Raw genomic sequence first — 16,544 nt, forward strand, 5'->3', positions numbered from 1 at the left:
TTCATGGTTAATTGCACAATAAATTTAAACTGGCCACATGTGCAGAGTAATAATCACAGCATAAAAATGTCCATCCAACTATAAAAAGAGCCAACCATCTGCAAAGTTAGTGCTTGGAAATGTGTAGTAATTTTATAACAGGTTTCTCTCCAGCTTTAATTTGAACATCAGGAGGCACTACTTCACTGTCAGGGTGGCTAGGATCTGGAACCAACTTCTAAGTGAAGTGGTGCAGGCTCCTACCCTGGGGGTCTTTAAGAGGAGGCTGGATGAACACCTTGCTGGGGTCATTTGACCCCAGTACTTTTTCCTGCCATGGCAGGGGTTGGACTTGATGATCTGCTCAGGTCCCTTCTGACCCTACCAACTATGAAACTATGTGGCAGGGCCTGAGGGGTGTTTATACACATGCTCCGGGAGTGGGGAGGTGGTGCTTTAATTAGAGTAGCTCCAAGGGCTGCTCTAATAAAAGCACCCAGAGTGTCACATGTATCAGTGTCCCCACTGAAGGCACTGAACAAGCTTTAGTTAAAGCACCCCGCTGCCATTTTCAGCACAGGGACGCTGATGCACGTGATACTGGAATCTGCTGTAGCACAGTAATTACCACGTTCCAGCAGACTCAATTAATCAAATCTGCTCCAACATGCTGTAATTACAGTGTGTCGGAGCAGCCTCTCTGCACATGTATAGGCGCCCCTAATTATAGACATAATCTCAGGAAAGAGTTATAGTCTTACCCAGCAATCTAAACCAACTATGCTCTATAGCAGAGGCCATTGGATTAATTTCAGGAAATAGAAGCTGGATCTAAACCATGCCCTGTATTAATTCAGGTAGCAGTGATGTATGCTGAGCAGATATGCTTCCACATACCCAAATACATGCTGTTCTCTGCACCATCCTTGTAATCTTAAATAATGAACACATGTACTGTCTTTCCTGGAGCACTAACAAATTAACCAGTTAGAGGAACATGGAATGCTTCAAACTGCTCATGACAGACCTTTAATTAAGAATTGTGCAGCAGTGAAAGAAGATTGATATGACCCTTGTCTTGTTCTCCCAAATGCATAGACAGTTTTAACTCTCAGTTGGCTGGTTCAGAAGAATCCTTATTTTGTTTGGACACTGCTTTATAGCCAATCCTTTTGAAAAGCTCCAGGTGCATCTAAATGGTGACCTGGTATTTGCATATATTTTTATTAAGATGATACAGAACAGTACAAGAGCAGGTCAGGGACAGGTTTTTAGGAGTACAGCACAAGATTAAATATTGGAGTTAATCAGTAAAGTCATTAGTGTAACCTTAACAATCCATTAGAGGCCTGCAGGAGGTAAAATGATAGAAAGGCACATGCTTAAATGAATATTTCAAGCATTCAAGCTTGTAAGTGTGCATGTGAAATATTTTTTTTAAATTAAAGCCTAAATGGAGCTCTGTAATGTTTTTAATCAACCTCCTCCCCTGCCCCACCTCCCAGTGTTCTCTGGAAACAAGGGACAGTAGGCTGAATTTTAAGGGTAAAAAAAATATTCATCATCCAAAACTGGAATTAGGATTTCAGCCAGTTCTCCCTTCAAACAATTGGAACCAAAATCCCTCCACAGTCTTAATACAACTGAACAGATTACTTGTCACTTTCCACATGCTGAAAATTCAGTGTTCCAAAAAGCTTTCCTGAATACACACCCAAGGAAGGATTTTTAATGCACCAGGTTAAAGTGCCTTTTCCACGACTGCTTGATACAGGGCGAGTTTAAAAAGTCTATAAATGCAGCTCTAAATAATCTTTTGCAAACATGTAAAGGGAAACCACTTTCCATACTAATTTGAAGAGCTAAAGGACTGGTCTCCTGCCTTACAGTTCTCTGGTTTGTAGGTGTAGAAATTTGACCTCAGCTCCCTCTCTACCACCTCACACCTCTGAAATTTCCAGTTTTCTGTAATATGATTAAGGCACCGGAAAACCATCTGTTAACAAGAATCTGCTGAAGAACAATAAAAGGATGCATGTAATGTAATTAAATCAGAGGTGACTACCCTTACCACATCCTTCAAGATACATTAATTTAAAATTTGATAGGCCAACCATCAGGTCATTAGACTAGACAGTCTCCAGAGCTCATCAGAGAGGAGGAAGACCTCCAGCACTGAAGAATCCATCGATCAGGAACCAGGTCCATTTGGATTCTGAATCCCCATGCCAGAAGCTACCAAAATCTCCTCCCATAACAGCAGCTCCATACAGCACCCGGGGGGGGGGCTTGTTCAGAACCGGACCTGCCCCCGAAAATGCATCTGCTTCGTAGCGTTGTTACTCATTCCTGTCTTCAGCATCCACTTAGCCTTCATCCTCTGCAGATACTGCATGTCACGCTCTTGTGCTAATGCTGCCCCTTTTGGTTAAAGGAGGGAAAAATGAATAAGGATTAGTCATTTTCAAGGCTGCTCTCTGACATGGGCTAGGGACAGACATTACCCATAAACCAGTTTAAGAGATCAGAAACCAGTTTAAACCTGTAACAGAACAGACACTCAGTAAACATAAACCAGTCTGAAAATGGCTGACGCCGGTCTGCAATAAACTTGGCTGAATGTAGTGTCAGACTTAACTGATTTGGGTCAAACTTGTTTATGCAATGTCTGTCCCAGACCCTGTCCTGGTTTAACTTAAACCAGACTGCCCCAGCATCCCAGATGCTTGTTAGCCCTGGGACAGGGCTATCAGCTCCACAGCAGGGCTGGCCCGCCCCTCTGCTCCCTGGCTAGAGCTCTGGTAGCTTGTGGTATGCTAGCTAATGCTGAGAGGTATCTGTGTAAGGTCAGAGTCTGCTCAGGGCTTTTTGGAGCTAATCAACAAGTAGCTGGTAACGTCCCTCCATTCCTTCCTTGTAAAAAAGTTGTTTAAGAAGAGCCTGAACTAATGAGAGGGGTTTTTGTTTTGCTGATGGGCTGATAAATGCTATGCAACTCCCTGCTGTGTAAGTAAAGGCCACAGTAGGGGCTCTGTCCCTGGTCAAAGGAACAGCAAGGAGGGTGGGGGACCCCTTCCTAATCAAAGTGTCCTGCTGGGGCCAGGCCACACCTGCCCCCTCAGTTCAGCACTACAACAGGGAAGGGAAGGCTGCTCTAGTGCCCCCCAGCTTCTAGCCTGAGCCACTGCAGGCATATGCCTACATTTCCTCAGTCCAGAGATGATGTTTGTGTGGTTACAAACTGGTTCACCCTAACCAGGTTAGACTAACCTGCAAGGATTGAATCAATTCAGGCTCAGGCTTTTTGAATGTCTGTCCCTAGCCTTAAAGTCTAAGGATCAGTCAACTGAAGAAAAGTTTACCAGTTACAGCAATCCAAGGCCTAGCCCATAACTCCCCTGCCTCTGGCAGCAGACAGCTGCCCTATCCCCACACTTCTGGCAGGTCTGGTCTCCCACCTTACACTTCTCTGGTTTGTACATGTTCTAGTGGAAGAAAGCCACCAGCTGCTGAAAGGACCATTCCAGCCAGCAGAAGGTATGTGAATGCCTATAGAAGAAGACTTATTTCACTCAGCTTGTAGCTCTGCTGACCAAAAGTAGCTGAGAATGTTGATAGTCAAAGGTTTATCACCAAAACTCAAATTTTGCCAGCACAGCTTTATACTCTAGACTAAGCCTAATTATGCTGCAAGAGGTAAACTGATAATTATAGCAGTACATATCCCCTCTATGGGCACTCTCATTCCAGCATAAGAGAAGGGTTTTTTTTATTTCAGCTCAACGCCTTCCCAAGTCTCTTAACAGAAAAAATGGTATTTTGAATCAGTGTCCTTATAGAGGGTCATAGCAGAGAAATTATTCATTGATAGTCATGCGTCAGGTAAATGACAGTTTAATCTCCCTTCCCCCAGGCCCTCATCTTGCTACAGAGCTGCCTATGAGCACAGGGGTTTCCCTACAAAGATCATTTATAGGATCAAGTTCCTGTTGTTATGAAGGAACTTGGTTTCACAGTGGCTTCTACCATCTATCTGAAAAAAAACAGAGATGAATTAAATGAATAATGTGAATTTTTCAACTCTTTCCATTCAGAGATCTCAAATGCTCCTTTCAGTTGGCCTAAGTTATTTTACTAAACAATGGCAACATGTCATTCTTAGCATATACGCTATGCAGCAACCATTCTCTGCAAGTCAATACAGATCTCATAATTGTTCTCTGACTAGGTTGATAACTGTCAGATGGTTAGTTCATGCAGGGTTATGTAGTAGTGTACTGAAGGGCAAGAATAGAAGCTGTTAGCTCTGACGATGCCAATCATAAATGGATCAGTAATCTTAATTGCAACCAACCAACCAACTCTGGCAAAGAAAAGCTGACAATTAGTCTCAATACAAATGTCTGTAACCCATTGCTCCCAAGCAAGGTTAAAATGCCACATCTAGAATTAAATTCTAGGCTAATCTTCCATAAGAACTTCTCTAATATTTAATCTGTAATTAAAGACACCAGGACACAGAGACTAAGGTATCAGATGGTGGGCAGAGCAGCAGTGAAGATTAATATACTGGCAAACTCCAAGGAAAACAAATGACAGTGGGAAACTGGGAAAGGGCTGAGAGAGGGATTGATATTAGCAGACAAAGCAGAGTATCATTTGTACAACTGTTGAATGGTAACAAGTTCCATTTCAAGCAAGCCAATTTCTTTGCTTTTGTTTCAAGCTAGGTCTCTGGTTGCAGTTCAGGCTGGATTCACCCCTGCAAATTTCATTTTACATCACTGATGTAAAATGAAGACTTAGGTACATCTCTTGCAACAAAAAAACCAGCATGGGCATGACTGGTCTGTGTGTGTGCAGGGGCTGCCTTTCTGAAAAAAATACAATGGGATGTTAAAACATGAATGGAATGACACGTGTCTACAAGGGATTCTGTTCATTTACCAGAAATAAAAAAGACTTGCACAGGAGCAATACCAGGAGGCGGGAGAAAGTATGAAACCCTTGCAATAGCATAGCAACAGAACTGGGCTTCTCTCCTCCATCTTTAACTGCCAGCAGCCTATCTTCCTGCTGGCAGAACTGGTACTGCTCCTTGCTAGGAAGCGAGGCAGTGAATCTGCCAGCACAAAGCGATTACTGAAAGAATTCAATGCCTTTATTTCTAGAACAGCAGCACAAGACAACATCTTCAAAAGCACTGACTGATAAGATGACAGTTAGTTCAAAGGTTTAATAAGCCGATTTAATTCTTCCACATACCTGTCCCACTGGTCCAGCCCAAAGCCTTGTACTGCTGCAACACCTTGCCCACAGCCTTCTTATTTTTAGCAACAGCCACTGCTCTTGACAAACCAAAGCGCTGCTTGTAGTATCTCATCAAAGAACGGTGACCAACTCTGGCACCTGTTACACAAGAGGACAGGTTATAGTGACAAAAAAGCATGATGGGGCAACTTCTGAAGTCAACAAATCCAGTTCACCACAAAAGACTCAGGAAAATAACAATGTTAAGAAGAACTTTTTAAGACTCTCTGAAGTTTTAAGACTCTAAGGACCATGACAGAAGTGTGTGATTAATGTAGCAGCTCCTCTAGTGCACTTTATCTTGGAGACAGGAAAGGTAGAATGCTACACTTCAAGAGACCTGCCATGCAGGTAGAGAACTGGCTCCCTGAAAATTTAATGAAAGGCAGAAAATTCAAGGGAGATGGATGGTCCAAAATTACTGATCCAGAACTGATAGATTCTCAAGGCCCAAAGGCAGCCTTTCTGATCGTCTTCACACAGCTCATTAAAATTTCCACTGTAATGCCTGCCTTGAGTCCAATGTCTTCTGACTGAACTACAGGCTCTCATTTAGAAAGCCATCAGATCTTGTTTTAAAGGTCAATGTGCTAATGACGACTCAATATACTTAGTAAAGTTCTCTGCTTCTTGCAGCTCAATGGAGAGGAACAGTGAAATCTCACCTGTGCAGAACTGCATAAGAGAAGGGCGGAAATGGGCCCCTCACGTGCTACCTAATGACTACACCCATTCCAAGTGTGCGCATTATTGTTACTTGCAAGGCCTCACAGTCACAGGGGATTCATTTCAGTTCCATGGCACAGAGCCTTCCATCTCCTAAAAATGCCAGGCAAACGTTGATCACCACATTCTCTGGTTCAGGTGTTGCGAGATAGCTTTCCCGTTACATTTTCTTGTCAAAAATAGATCACAAAGTCCTTACGGCACTCAAGAGGTACAGCACTCATAGAGTTTTAGAGCAGCTTGATTTCATTACAAACAAGGCACAGAGTGTTAGTCCTTTGATGGAAGGAGTATTATTCCCCATCCCTGTATCTTTTAAGAATGCTGATAATTTGGGAGGCTGGCTAAGTAGTAAAAAGAAACTACATGGGGAAAATAAAGTGACTGAATAGGCAAATCCCTCTGCTCACAAAAATCTAGTACAGACCCCAGATTCTAAGCACAATATAGCTTGCAGAGTAAGAGTTCAATACTCATATAAACTCTTGAGCATTATTTAAGTCTTCATGTACTGACAGGACCTGATTAACCTTTCAATGGGCAAACAAACTCATAAGCCCCTAACTTAACACTGTATATTTATATTACTTTTTCATTCAATAATATGTAAAATAAGCACAACTGGGCTTCACTTAGGCCCCTAGGCATGTACCTAGTTTGCCTCTGCGTTAATCCGGCCCTGGGTACTGCAGGAACCAGGACATCAAAAGCCGACATATAAACAAAAGCTTGAAGGGCAAATTCCCACCATGGCTGAAGGACAGACTTGTTTCCACAAGGGTAAGCACCTGCTACAAGCAAACAAATATTTGTTTTCTGATCTTGTCCACAACTGCAAACTGTGGTTTGGCAAAATATCAGCTTTTATATTTCCCCAAAGTGAGGCAGACTGATGTTCATTAACATGACGAATGGTTTATCTTAGTAACAGCACTGAAACACTGATTAAGTACAGCAAGTGTTAATTGCAGCCTCAAGGAAAAACTGCCACCATGCCATCCATCCCTGCCTCCTTACTAGAGCATGATGAAATCTAGGTTTTCCCTTTCAAAAGTACTCTGCCAGAATGTGCGCTTGTCACTCACTTGATTTCACAAAAATCATTTAATTACTGCTTGTCATCACAATGAGGAGATCCAGATAGTGCCAGAGAAGGGCCTGGCACTATATTTTTTATTACTTTGATTCCCCTAAATGTGCTCTTTTCCATCTGCTGTTAATCTGTCCTTGCACTTTGCGCAATTATCTACAAGCCTTGCAATCAGATAATTTTAAAAAGACTCCTGGTGTTAAAGTAGCAGGTTAACACCTATGCTAGGTGACCTGTGTTTCACATCAGCCAAATCTACTTTGGCAGTGACAGAAATGACGCCTTTCAGTGCTAGGATATAGATGCCTGGAGAAATGAACTCTTGAGCTCTACTCTCTAGGACTCTGTAGATCCATATGGTGATGCCATAAAAAACGCTTTTATCTGAAGTCCTTGTCACACTCCCATGTAACAAAACAGAGACAGAACCTCTGCAGAGATGTCTGCCTTCCTATGGCTGCACGTTTTAGAATAAAAAAAAAAATACATTTCCAGTCTCACACTGCCCCCTAATGGTTTCCTATCATGGATCATTGGACATCTCAACCAGCAGCACCTTACTTGCTGTCATGATTTATTGAGAAATGTAGCTTGCCATTCCAGGCACCTTATTTCCCAAATTTCTCATCATAAGCCTAAAAGGTGACCAACACTACTAAAAATACCTGGGTACTTTTTGTCTCTTTTTTGCTACTTTACCATAAGTAATAGGGGCTCAATAAGTTCTGTATTGGTTTTGTCTCTTAAGCCTTTGAGAGCTCCCTTAAAAATATGGCCGATCAGACGGGATGACAAAGATGATTGTGGCAGAAAGCCATCTCTGTTTCTCCCCAAAAACTCTGCCCTGTGACAATTTGGTTAAGAAGGGCCCTGCAGAGGGTACACACCTTACCCCATCTCTTTAGGTAACCTGAGCTGGATACATTCCTAAGGGGAGGGGGAAACCTGCTCCCTCTGCCTACGTGACTGGCATCACATACCTGGGTGAGAGGCTTGGGCTCCTTGGGGAGCTAGGAATTGCCAGTCCACCCAGCAACTAGTGATTCATTACCCTCAGGCTAGCGGGTGTGCTTCAGGAAGGGGTCAGCCAGACATGTGGCACCCCCAGGGAGACACTTGGAGCCTGGAAGGTGGTCAGGCGCAGTAAAGGTGGATGGCTCAATGCAGGAGCACCCCCTACTGGCCTGCCACAATGATGACGTTGCACAATGACATTGCACATTTTTAGGGAACCTTGTCTTGTTTTTACTTTACCCTACTCTGTGTTCTTATGCCACACTCTTCACAATGAGGCCTAGCACTGTGCAGCTCCAAACTCAGTCATGTAAAACAGTCTGAAATGGCTCAAGTCACAGCATCTGCTTTCCCTTCTAATTTACCCCTAAACACTTCCCTTGTATGTCACTGTGGGTGATCTACAGCAAACAGACAGGGAAACTATGGCACTATTTGCCACTCCAAAAGAAAGACTTTCAAAGGCACAAAGGACAGCTCTCCAAATTCTCCTGAGTCACCCTTGTGCTGCAATTAAACAAAACTTGAAGAGAAATCTTCCAGTTCTAGCAATTTTAGGGCTTAGTTGCTCCTACATAATAAATAAAACATTTCTAAGCATATTGTTAAATTTAAGCCGGGTCCCTTTAACTCAGGGGCAGGCAATTACTTCTGGCAGAGGGTCACTTACCCAGTTTTGGCAGGCTGTGGAGGGCTGCATGGGTAGCCCCGCCCCTTGACAGGTGCCCCACCCCCTGGTCACCATCTTGGGACCAATGTCCCAATGTCTTGGGACCCATGTCCCAGGGCCAGCGCTGGTGGGGCCCAAAGCAGGGTGCAGGCTGGCAGGGGTCTGTGGAGCCAGGCTGGGCTGCACCAGCAGGGAGAGGGGGGAGCTGGCCCAGCTCCACAGAGCTCCTGCTGGCTGGGACTCTGTGCTCCTGCCATCCTGCTCTGGGTCCTGCCAGCACTGGCCCTGGGACACCGGTGCAGGCCCCATGCTCCCACAGGCTCCCACACCTGCTCATTCCCAGTGGCCCCTAGCTCCACGGAACAGGCAGGGGGCAGCACACAGCCCCAACTCCCTGATCGCCAGCAGGGAAGAAGCTGGTGCTGAGCACGGGGAAAACTGGCCCCTCACCTGCACCATGGCCAGCGCTCCCTGACGCAGTCACTCACAGGCCTCGCAGGGCTGTCTGGAGCAGGCACAGGCAGCCCCACGTGGGCTTCAAGTGGCTACAGCACAGGGTGCCGGCCCTGGGGCAAGCAAGAGGCCACTTTTCCCTAGGCTCAGCACCAGCTTGTAAACCGGCCCCACTGCCAACCTGGGCTCTGTGCCAGCTCTGGGCTCACCCGTCGGCAGCTGCAGACCCCCCACTTGCCGTGCCAGGCAGTGTTGGCTGCTGCTGCCCATCCAGAGCTCATGTGCTGGGCAGCCCAGAGGAGGCAGTGGCAAACACTGCCCAGTGTGACAAGTGGAGGGGGCTGCACCTGCTGTTGCCACACACAGCCCCAACAGGTGAGCCCAGAGCCGGAACGGGGTCCAGGCTGGCAGTGGACCTGGGTTACAAGGTGGTGCTGAGCGGGGGTGGGGGAAGGGAAGCGGCCCTCGCCCACCCCATGGCTGGCATCCCGTGCTGGAGGCACTTGCAGCATGTGTGGGGCTGCCTGTGCCTGCTCAGAACAGCCCCACGCAGGCTGTGAGTGGCTGCAGTGCGGGATGCCAGCCACAGGGCAGGGGAAGGGCTACTTGCCTCCACGCTGGGAAGGAGCCCAGGGAAAAGCTAAGCACGGGGGTGGAAAAGTGGCCCCTCACCCACCCCGTGGCTGGCACTCCCTTTCTGGCATTACCTTTCGGGGGTTAGAAATCCCAACCAACCAGACACCCTGGCTATTAAAGTCACACTACACATGAGTGGAGGCCAATCTTTTTGGCAGGCAGACTACAAATTAGCCTCATCATGCCCTCCCCACATACCACGCTGATCCCCTTCCCCTGCTGCAATCTGCTGCTCTGCTTTCTGCTCCCTACCCTATCTGCCACTGTGCTTCCTGTCCTCTCTACAATCTGCCACGTGTCATATACAGAAGTGACCTGTACCCCCTTGTGGCACTCATGGCCCCCCCTGCTACACACCCACTTTATTCATTATAAACAGAATAAAAGATGAAAAAACAAATGGGAACACAAAGGCAGTGTCCCCCACTACAGATAATCTTTAAAGAGACCACCCCCTCAAATGGGAGGTGCCACAACTTACCCATTTCAAGTGACAGATTAAGAACTCTAAGACTGACAGAAAACGTAATCTTTTCCCCCTCCAAAGACAGTACCAACAGTACTTCCCAGGGTAATGGAAAAGGCTGAACTAAAACATATACAGAGTATATCCAACCACCATTGCAGAGTACCATGCTTATGGCATAGCATGTAATGTGCAGCATATCTTATCGATGTAGAAGGAAATTAATATCTGAATAAGTCATTGCTAATGCATGTCAAACTGATGTGACCAGGCCATATAATGCCAAACTATTTTGGGGGAAAAAAAACTAGCAAACTCACACCTTCTCCAAGAAAGACTGTACTGAAATATACAGGCTCCTTGCGTGTAAATGAGTCAAAGTAACATAAAATCCCAACAAAATGAAGCCAAAGACAATGCCCGAGGCAACCAAACTCATGAAAAGAAGTCTGTATTTCAGGTTCAGATAGCCAATAAGCATAACCTAAACTCAAACAAAGGAAATAATTCTTCAGTTTGAAAACAGAAATAACAAAATTCAGTGACAACTGAATGCAAAACCATTTGTTTCACATCAGCAAATGAAATCTACCTGACAGCGTGTCCCTGCTTGCAATAACTGCAAATATAGCACTTCCAGAGTGACAAGGTATCTTTGACGGAGGATTTTTACTGTGCCTACCTGAAGGGAGAATCAGCTCCATCGTGTCATCATCGTATTCTAAATTTTTCTCTGATGAGAGATCTTTAGACATTTCCACATCCTCCCCTTCCTTGTATTCAGGGTAACTGGCCCTGTGAAACAACAGCAACAGCAGCTATATGACGTGATCACCAGGTAAAGCCCATTTTAGAACCATTTTGCATAAAACAGGTGCACTGTAAATCTGTAGAGACCAAGAAAGCTGCCAGGCTCCATCTAAAGTAGGGGTTTCACCATAACATCTATATTTCAATATCAGCAGTAATCACAGATTCCCTTTCCTCCTCCCCATTCAGTGGCACAAAGTCTGAAGCTGCAAAATGAGTGCTAAGGAAAAGGCTGCATAGAGCAAACAGCTTGGTCTGCAGCAATTCCCAGCCCATGCTTGGAAAGCAACCGCCACCATGACAGACATTTTCAAGATCAAAATTAATATAGCTGAACAAAAGCTCTTCCCTTCACCTGTGCTTGAAAATACATACATACATGTTAGACCAAAGCTCTTTACATCAGCTCCTGCTAAGTTTAAGAACACAGAACAGACATTTAGTCAAGAATACCTCCTCCCTTCCTTCTTCTAAGACAGGGGTGCTCAACCTGCAGCCTGTGGAGCTCACTACAGGTATGTTAATTTGAGGTGGGACAGTGGTGTCACCACTAGCCCTCCACCAAATGTCCAGATGCACAGGGAGCCCTGCACCCTGTATCTGGTGCCCAGTTCCAGAAAGCAGGGGTGGGCAGGGATAGTTCTGGGCCCCTGGGACCCAATTCCAGTGTGCTGAAGTGGGAGAGGGTAAGGCCAGGCCCCCCAGGGATCAATCCTGGTGGGAGGGGGGGCAGCACCAGGCCCCTGGGACCCAATCCCAGCCTGCAGGGGTGAGAGAGGACAGTATATCTGTGCACTGGGCTGGGAGAGGGTATTGCCAGGCCCCCATGAACCAATCCTGGCACACAGGGGTGAGAGGAGGTAGTGCTAGGCTGTGGGGGAACCAGGGAGGGGGTGCTGCCATGTCCCAGAGCCTGAACCTGGCACATGGAGCTTGATCTGACCTACAGACCAACCTTGCCCCACTTACGTAGTCTGCAGGGCCAAAAGGTTGAGCACCACTGTTCTAAGAGGATACGGACAGAACATGGAGCAAACATTAAAGCTTCAAGTGCAGATACACAATACCTTGTCCTGGGGGTAATTTAGCTCAGGTTCTGCTCTCAAATAAAATTACACCAGTGCCTGGCATGGACACATAAACAACTCTCTGGAGATGCATGTTGGCAGTAGGCACTGTTACGGCACCTCACCCTTTGGTGTCAGGAAGCCTGTTCATATTGAAGAAATGGCTACAACTAATGACTGCTGCAGACAAAAAACAGATACACTGGTGTAACTTACCTTTACTTTCAAGTAATTTGACTTTACTCTACAGGAAGTATGGAGCAGACACTATGTAGAGCTCTACCCCAACTTAATTCATTCTATTCCAAGGTAAGCGTGTCTCAGAAAGTACTAAATAACTATCCAACAGTGTACGGTAACCAGCATACAAAGTGTATGCATATGCAACTGCAGCCATCTGAAAAAGGCTTCTGTTGTTTGGAAAACTGAAAAATTCTGGCAGCAACCACCTCCCCCCCCCTTCATCTTCTGCTGACATATGATGCATCTACAGTAGGGAACTCTACTACCATTATTAATGTGGCAGCAGCCCCATGATACAAGATTTGCATTTTGGCTTTTGTATTCCTTTATAACCTCAAGGCTTTTACTGATGTACAGAAAACTGAACAAGACAAAGCACTAGGGAATGAACTGTATTATACAGTTGTACTGTCCAAATCAGCAATTGGACGTACAAGATAGCATTTTAATCGGTAATACTGATGGTAGCAATGCACCTGCTTACTTGGAAAGAATGTGTTAACAGATTAAGAACAGTAAGAAAAACTTACAGGTTTTTAGAAATCAACTGTAGCTTTGATTCCAAGAAAGTTTCCTGATCAGCAAGTATATTTTTTAACCAGTATCCCAAGAAGAAATACCAGAAAGAGGCCTCATGGCTAAAAAGATTAGTAGTAGATGCAACTGGTTCTAAGTTTGACTGGGTTCTCTCTCCATTTCTGTCCATGCAAGTTGGAGAAAGAACTTCCTCACCTGAAATCATAGAAGTCTGCAAATTCCAAGGCTGCATCCCCATCTATGAAGAGCTTACAGTGGCTTTTGTCATTCATGTGAGCCTGCACAGCTTCCGTCGAGTAGAAGGATTTACCCTTCTCATTACACCACAGACAGATCTTCCCAATGCCAACTTTCTCTCCTGGAAAAAGGGAATGCTTGGAGTTTACAGTCTCTCTGATAATCAACTGTAGTTGGTGATCTGCAGGCATGAAACCTGAGGCAGAGCAAGTGACTTAGTCCAAGTTAAAACTATCACTGCCAGGAATTAGATTACAGCTCTGATTTCCCTGTTCCCTAACGACAAGGCTTCCTCTAGGAAGAAGCCTGTATGTTTAGAGGAGATTTCAGATGACAGAACAAAAAGACCCCACATATGCTAAGCAAAGCCTCCCAATGCAACACCCAGTTTTCTATTAAATGCTATAAAAAGCTTTAATTATGGTCATTTACTTATCCAAAACAGTCATTTTCTGTGCCAAAAGTTCTTCTCAATATCTGCTCCTTGTGGCTGTAGAGAGCAGAGATTAACAGTATTCTAGTTTGGTCAGAGTAATCATTCCACCTACCATGCTTTGCCACCTTGGCTTAACTGATGTGGTTTGGAAAATGTCCATGTTGTCATTCACTACTGAAGTAACAAAACTGAGGACTGAGCACTTTCAGTGTAAATATTTTAGCAACTGGTTGATTCAGGCACTGCAAAACTGATGCAGGAATCTGCTCACTGTTAGAAATCTGGCCACAAACTAACATGTGAGCACAATTATTTCACACCTGCTTACTGTGGAGGGGGACCTCACATCCAGTGTTCCCTCTAAGGTGTGTGGTGTGCACAGCTGCGCAGGCACACCTGGCAGCATGGCATGAGCCATATCCACTACAATTAAGCCATGTATTTTCATGAAAATGAGCAATGCCATATGACAGGGATCATCAATCTCTGGTTCATGTGCCAGATCCAGCTTGCAGGTTCCCCCACAAGTCCAGAAATTTGGAGGCAGAAGAGCATCCCCACCACCAAATTAATAATCTCCACAGGGCTAATTCAGCCCTGGCTAGGACAGCCCCACACAGAGGGAGTGGGCTCTGCTCCCACACACCTGGATCAAGCTGAGGCCTGATCCAGCTGGGCAGAAATGGCCCAGCCAGAGCCCAATCCAGCCACATGAAATCAAGCCCAGGCTGGGCCAGTACCATGTACCAGATCAGGCCCACAGACAGGATCTGGCCCACAGGTAGAGGTGGGACCAGTCATCTGACCCACAGTCCAAAAAAGCTGGGTTCCACTGCCATACGACACTGCAGTCATGCCTCAGCTCTGAGATATTTACTGAAAGAATACAGGATGTTTATCCTGGTTCAAAGACTTACCCAAGTACTTAATCAGCCCTCTGAGATCCATGAGGTATTCTATATCTGGAATAAAGAAACTGTGGACTTTTGTCATGTGGGCCACATTTTTCATGAGAGAGCTCGAATGGTGAAGACAAAACAAGCAGTCCATGATTGGTATTGCACCCATGGCTGGTGTTCCTTCAATGTCAACCTGCTCATCATCTTCCATCTCAGCACCTTCTGTCTCTAAGTCTTCATCTGAATCCACATCCTCCCAGCCTTCTAATGCAGAAAACACCAGGTTACATCATATTTTTCCAAGTAAATGTGCTATACGAATGTAATTTGTGCTTTCCTGGGTAGAATAGATGCATTAGCAAGTCACTTTTTGTCCTGGCATGGCATGGTTCCCCCCTTTTACCCCCCACCTACCTGTCTCACACCTTTTGTCCCCCATTCCCTCTTATCCTCACTGCCACACATTTTCATTTTCACAGACCTGTACTTTGCATATTGGCTTCTGTTCTACCCAGGAGAGCACACATTATTCCCTATGCCTGAAGAAGGATGTTTGTGCCCAAAAGCTTACAAAGAACAATTTTCCCAACTATTTAGTTGATCTAATAAAAGATATCACATCTACCCAAAGAACTTTGTCTGTCTATGTCCTTAGACCAACACAGCTACAACCAACTATAGCACAGAACAGGCTTAGGAATGAACACCTCTGATAAAGAGGCAAACACGTAAAATGCTTTGACTTCTGAGCACTGGTTGGTGAAGTTGCAAATGCTATCACTGTCAATAAAACAGACTTTGAACATCTCTTTGCACACTGAAGGAAAGGCTGCCTTAGAAAGTAGAGGTGAACCAATAAAGATTTTGTTAGCCAATATAGATAGCCAATTATTAATTAGCCATATTGGCAGATACCAATCCGATAGCCGATTTATAGGAATGCAGCCAGGCAGCACAAAGAGCAGTACAGATGTGATGTCCAGGGTCCCCAGCCAGAAGGCATACTGCATTTATTGGTGAATGTGATCGGCTACACTGGCCAAAAAAAAAGCCCATAGCCAATAACATTAATTTTCCTTTTATTGGTGCCGATCCAATACGCAACCAATGTGTCAGTGCAACTCTAAAAGAAAGGCTACCAAATGAAAGAATAGTCTTGCTACTATATTTTTACACCACACAACATTACAACACAAGGAACAGACTATTAAAACCAACATGCTTCTGTTGGGAATAGGAGGGCTGCTATTTTGAGTCCCAGCTCAGTAGTGACATTTATTACAGCAAAGATCCTCTTTTCATTAACATGGCTTTGTGCCAATGAGAATAAATAAACAAACAAATAAATAAAAAGCGACCTATAAGCACAGTCTTGAAGCAATGAGATACACAAATGCTTTCAGGTCACTTTCATGAGTTTCACAGAGAAAAAAAATCCAACACAACAGGCAACAGAAAAAGATTCCTCACACTGCCCTCTCAACATACTCCATGTTTCCCTGGGGCAAGGGCATTACATCTAGGAATAAAAGGATTCCAAGACACTTATTTTCTGTATCAAGGGAGAGGGCTGCTTGTGGCATGTTCATCTAGCTACACAAAAGACAGAAAATTTACTTTGCTAATTCACTTAAACACTGTCAGAGGTAACTACTGTGAACTACCAGTCTGGACAGTTGCATGATGCAATGATGAAACAGTGTAGGGGATGCCACTGTAGGGGACAAAAATTCTAGCTTAAAAAACCTGGAACTGAAAATCCTTTCAGGACGTGGTTTGGTGAATAAACAGCACCAGTAGAAAACATTAAGCATTTGATGCAAAAAGATTAAATAACTTACTGAGATTTCATAGATTTCATAGACATTAGGGCTGGAAGGGACCTCGGGAGATAATCGAGTCCAGCCCCCTGCCCAAAGGGCAGGAAGTCAGCTGGTGTCATAGGATCCCAGCAAGATAAGCATCCAATTT

General features: G+C 44.9%; 1 protein-coding gene across 2 annotated transcripts in view; it reads right to left on the reverse strand.

The window, feature by feature from the left end:
• Positions 1–1,094: 1,094 nt before the first annotated feature.
• ZNF622 (zinc finger protein 622) overlaps positions 1,095–16,544 on the reverse strand; it is a 17,055-nt gene continuing 1,605 nt past the window's right edge. Inside the window, exons 2-6 of one of the 2 annotated variants that reach the window (XM_019541872.1) lie at positions 14,592–14,834; positions 13,197–13,359; positions 11,027–11,139; positions 5,245–5,388; positions 1,095–2,400 (exon numbers count right to left, since the gene is read on the reverse strand). In XM_019541872.1, the coding sequence (XP_019397417.1) occupies positions 2,273–2,400; positions 5,245–5,388; positions 11,027–11,139; positions 13,197–13,359; positions 14,592–14,834 (791 nt within the window). In that variant the 3' untranslated portion in view covers positions 1,095–2,272. Of the gene's footprint in view, positions 2,401–5,244; positions 5,389–11,026; positions 11,140–13,196; positions 13,360–14,591; positions 14,838–16,544 lie in introns of both variants that reach the window. The other variant, XM_019541863.1, reaches the window with a different exon arrangement.

This window comes from Crocodylus porosus, unplaced genomic scaffold (genome assembly GCF_001723895.1).
Source record: "Crocodylus porosus isolate Cpor-Errol unplaced genomic scaffold, CroPor_comp1, whole genome shotgun sequence".
NCBI lineage: Eukaryota > Metazoa > Chordata > Crocodylia > Crocodylidae > Crocodylus > Crocodylus porosus.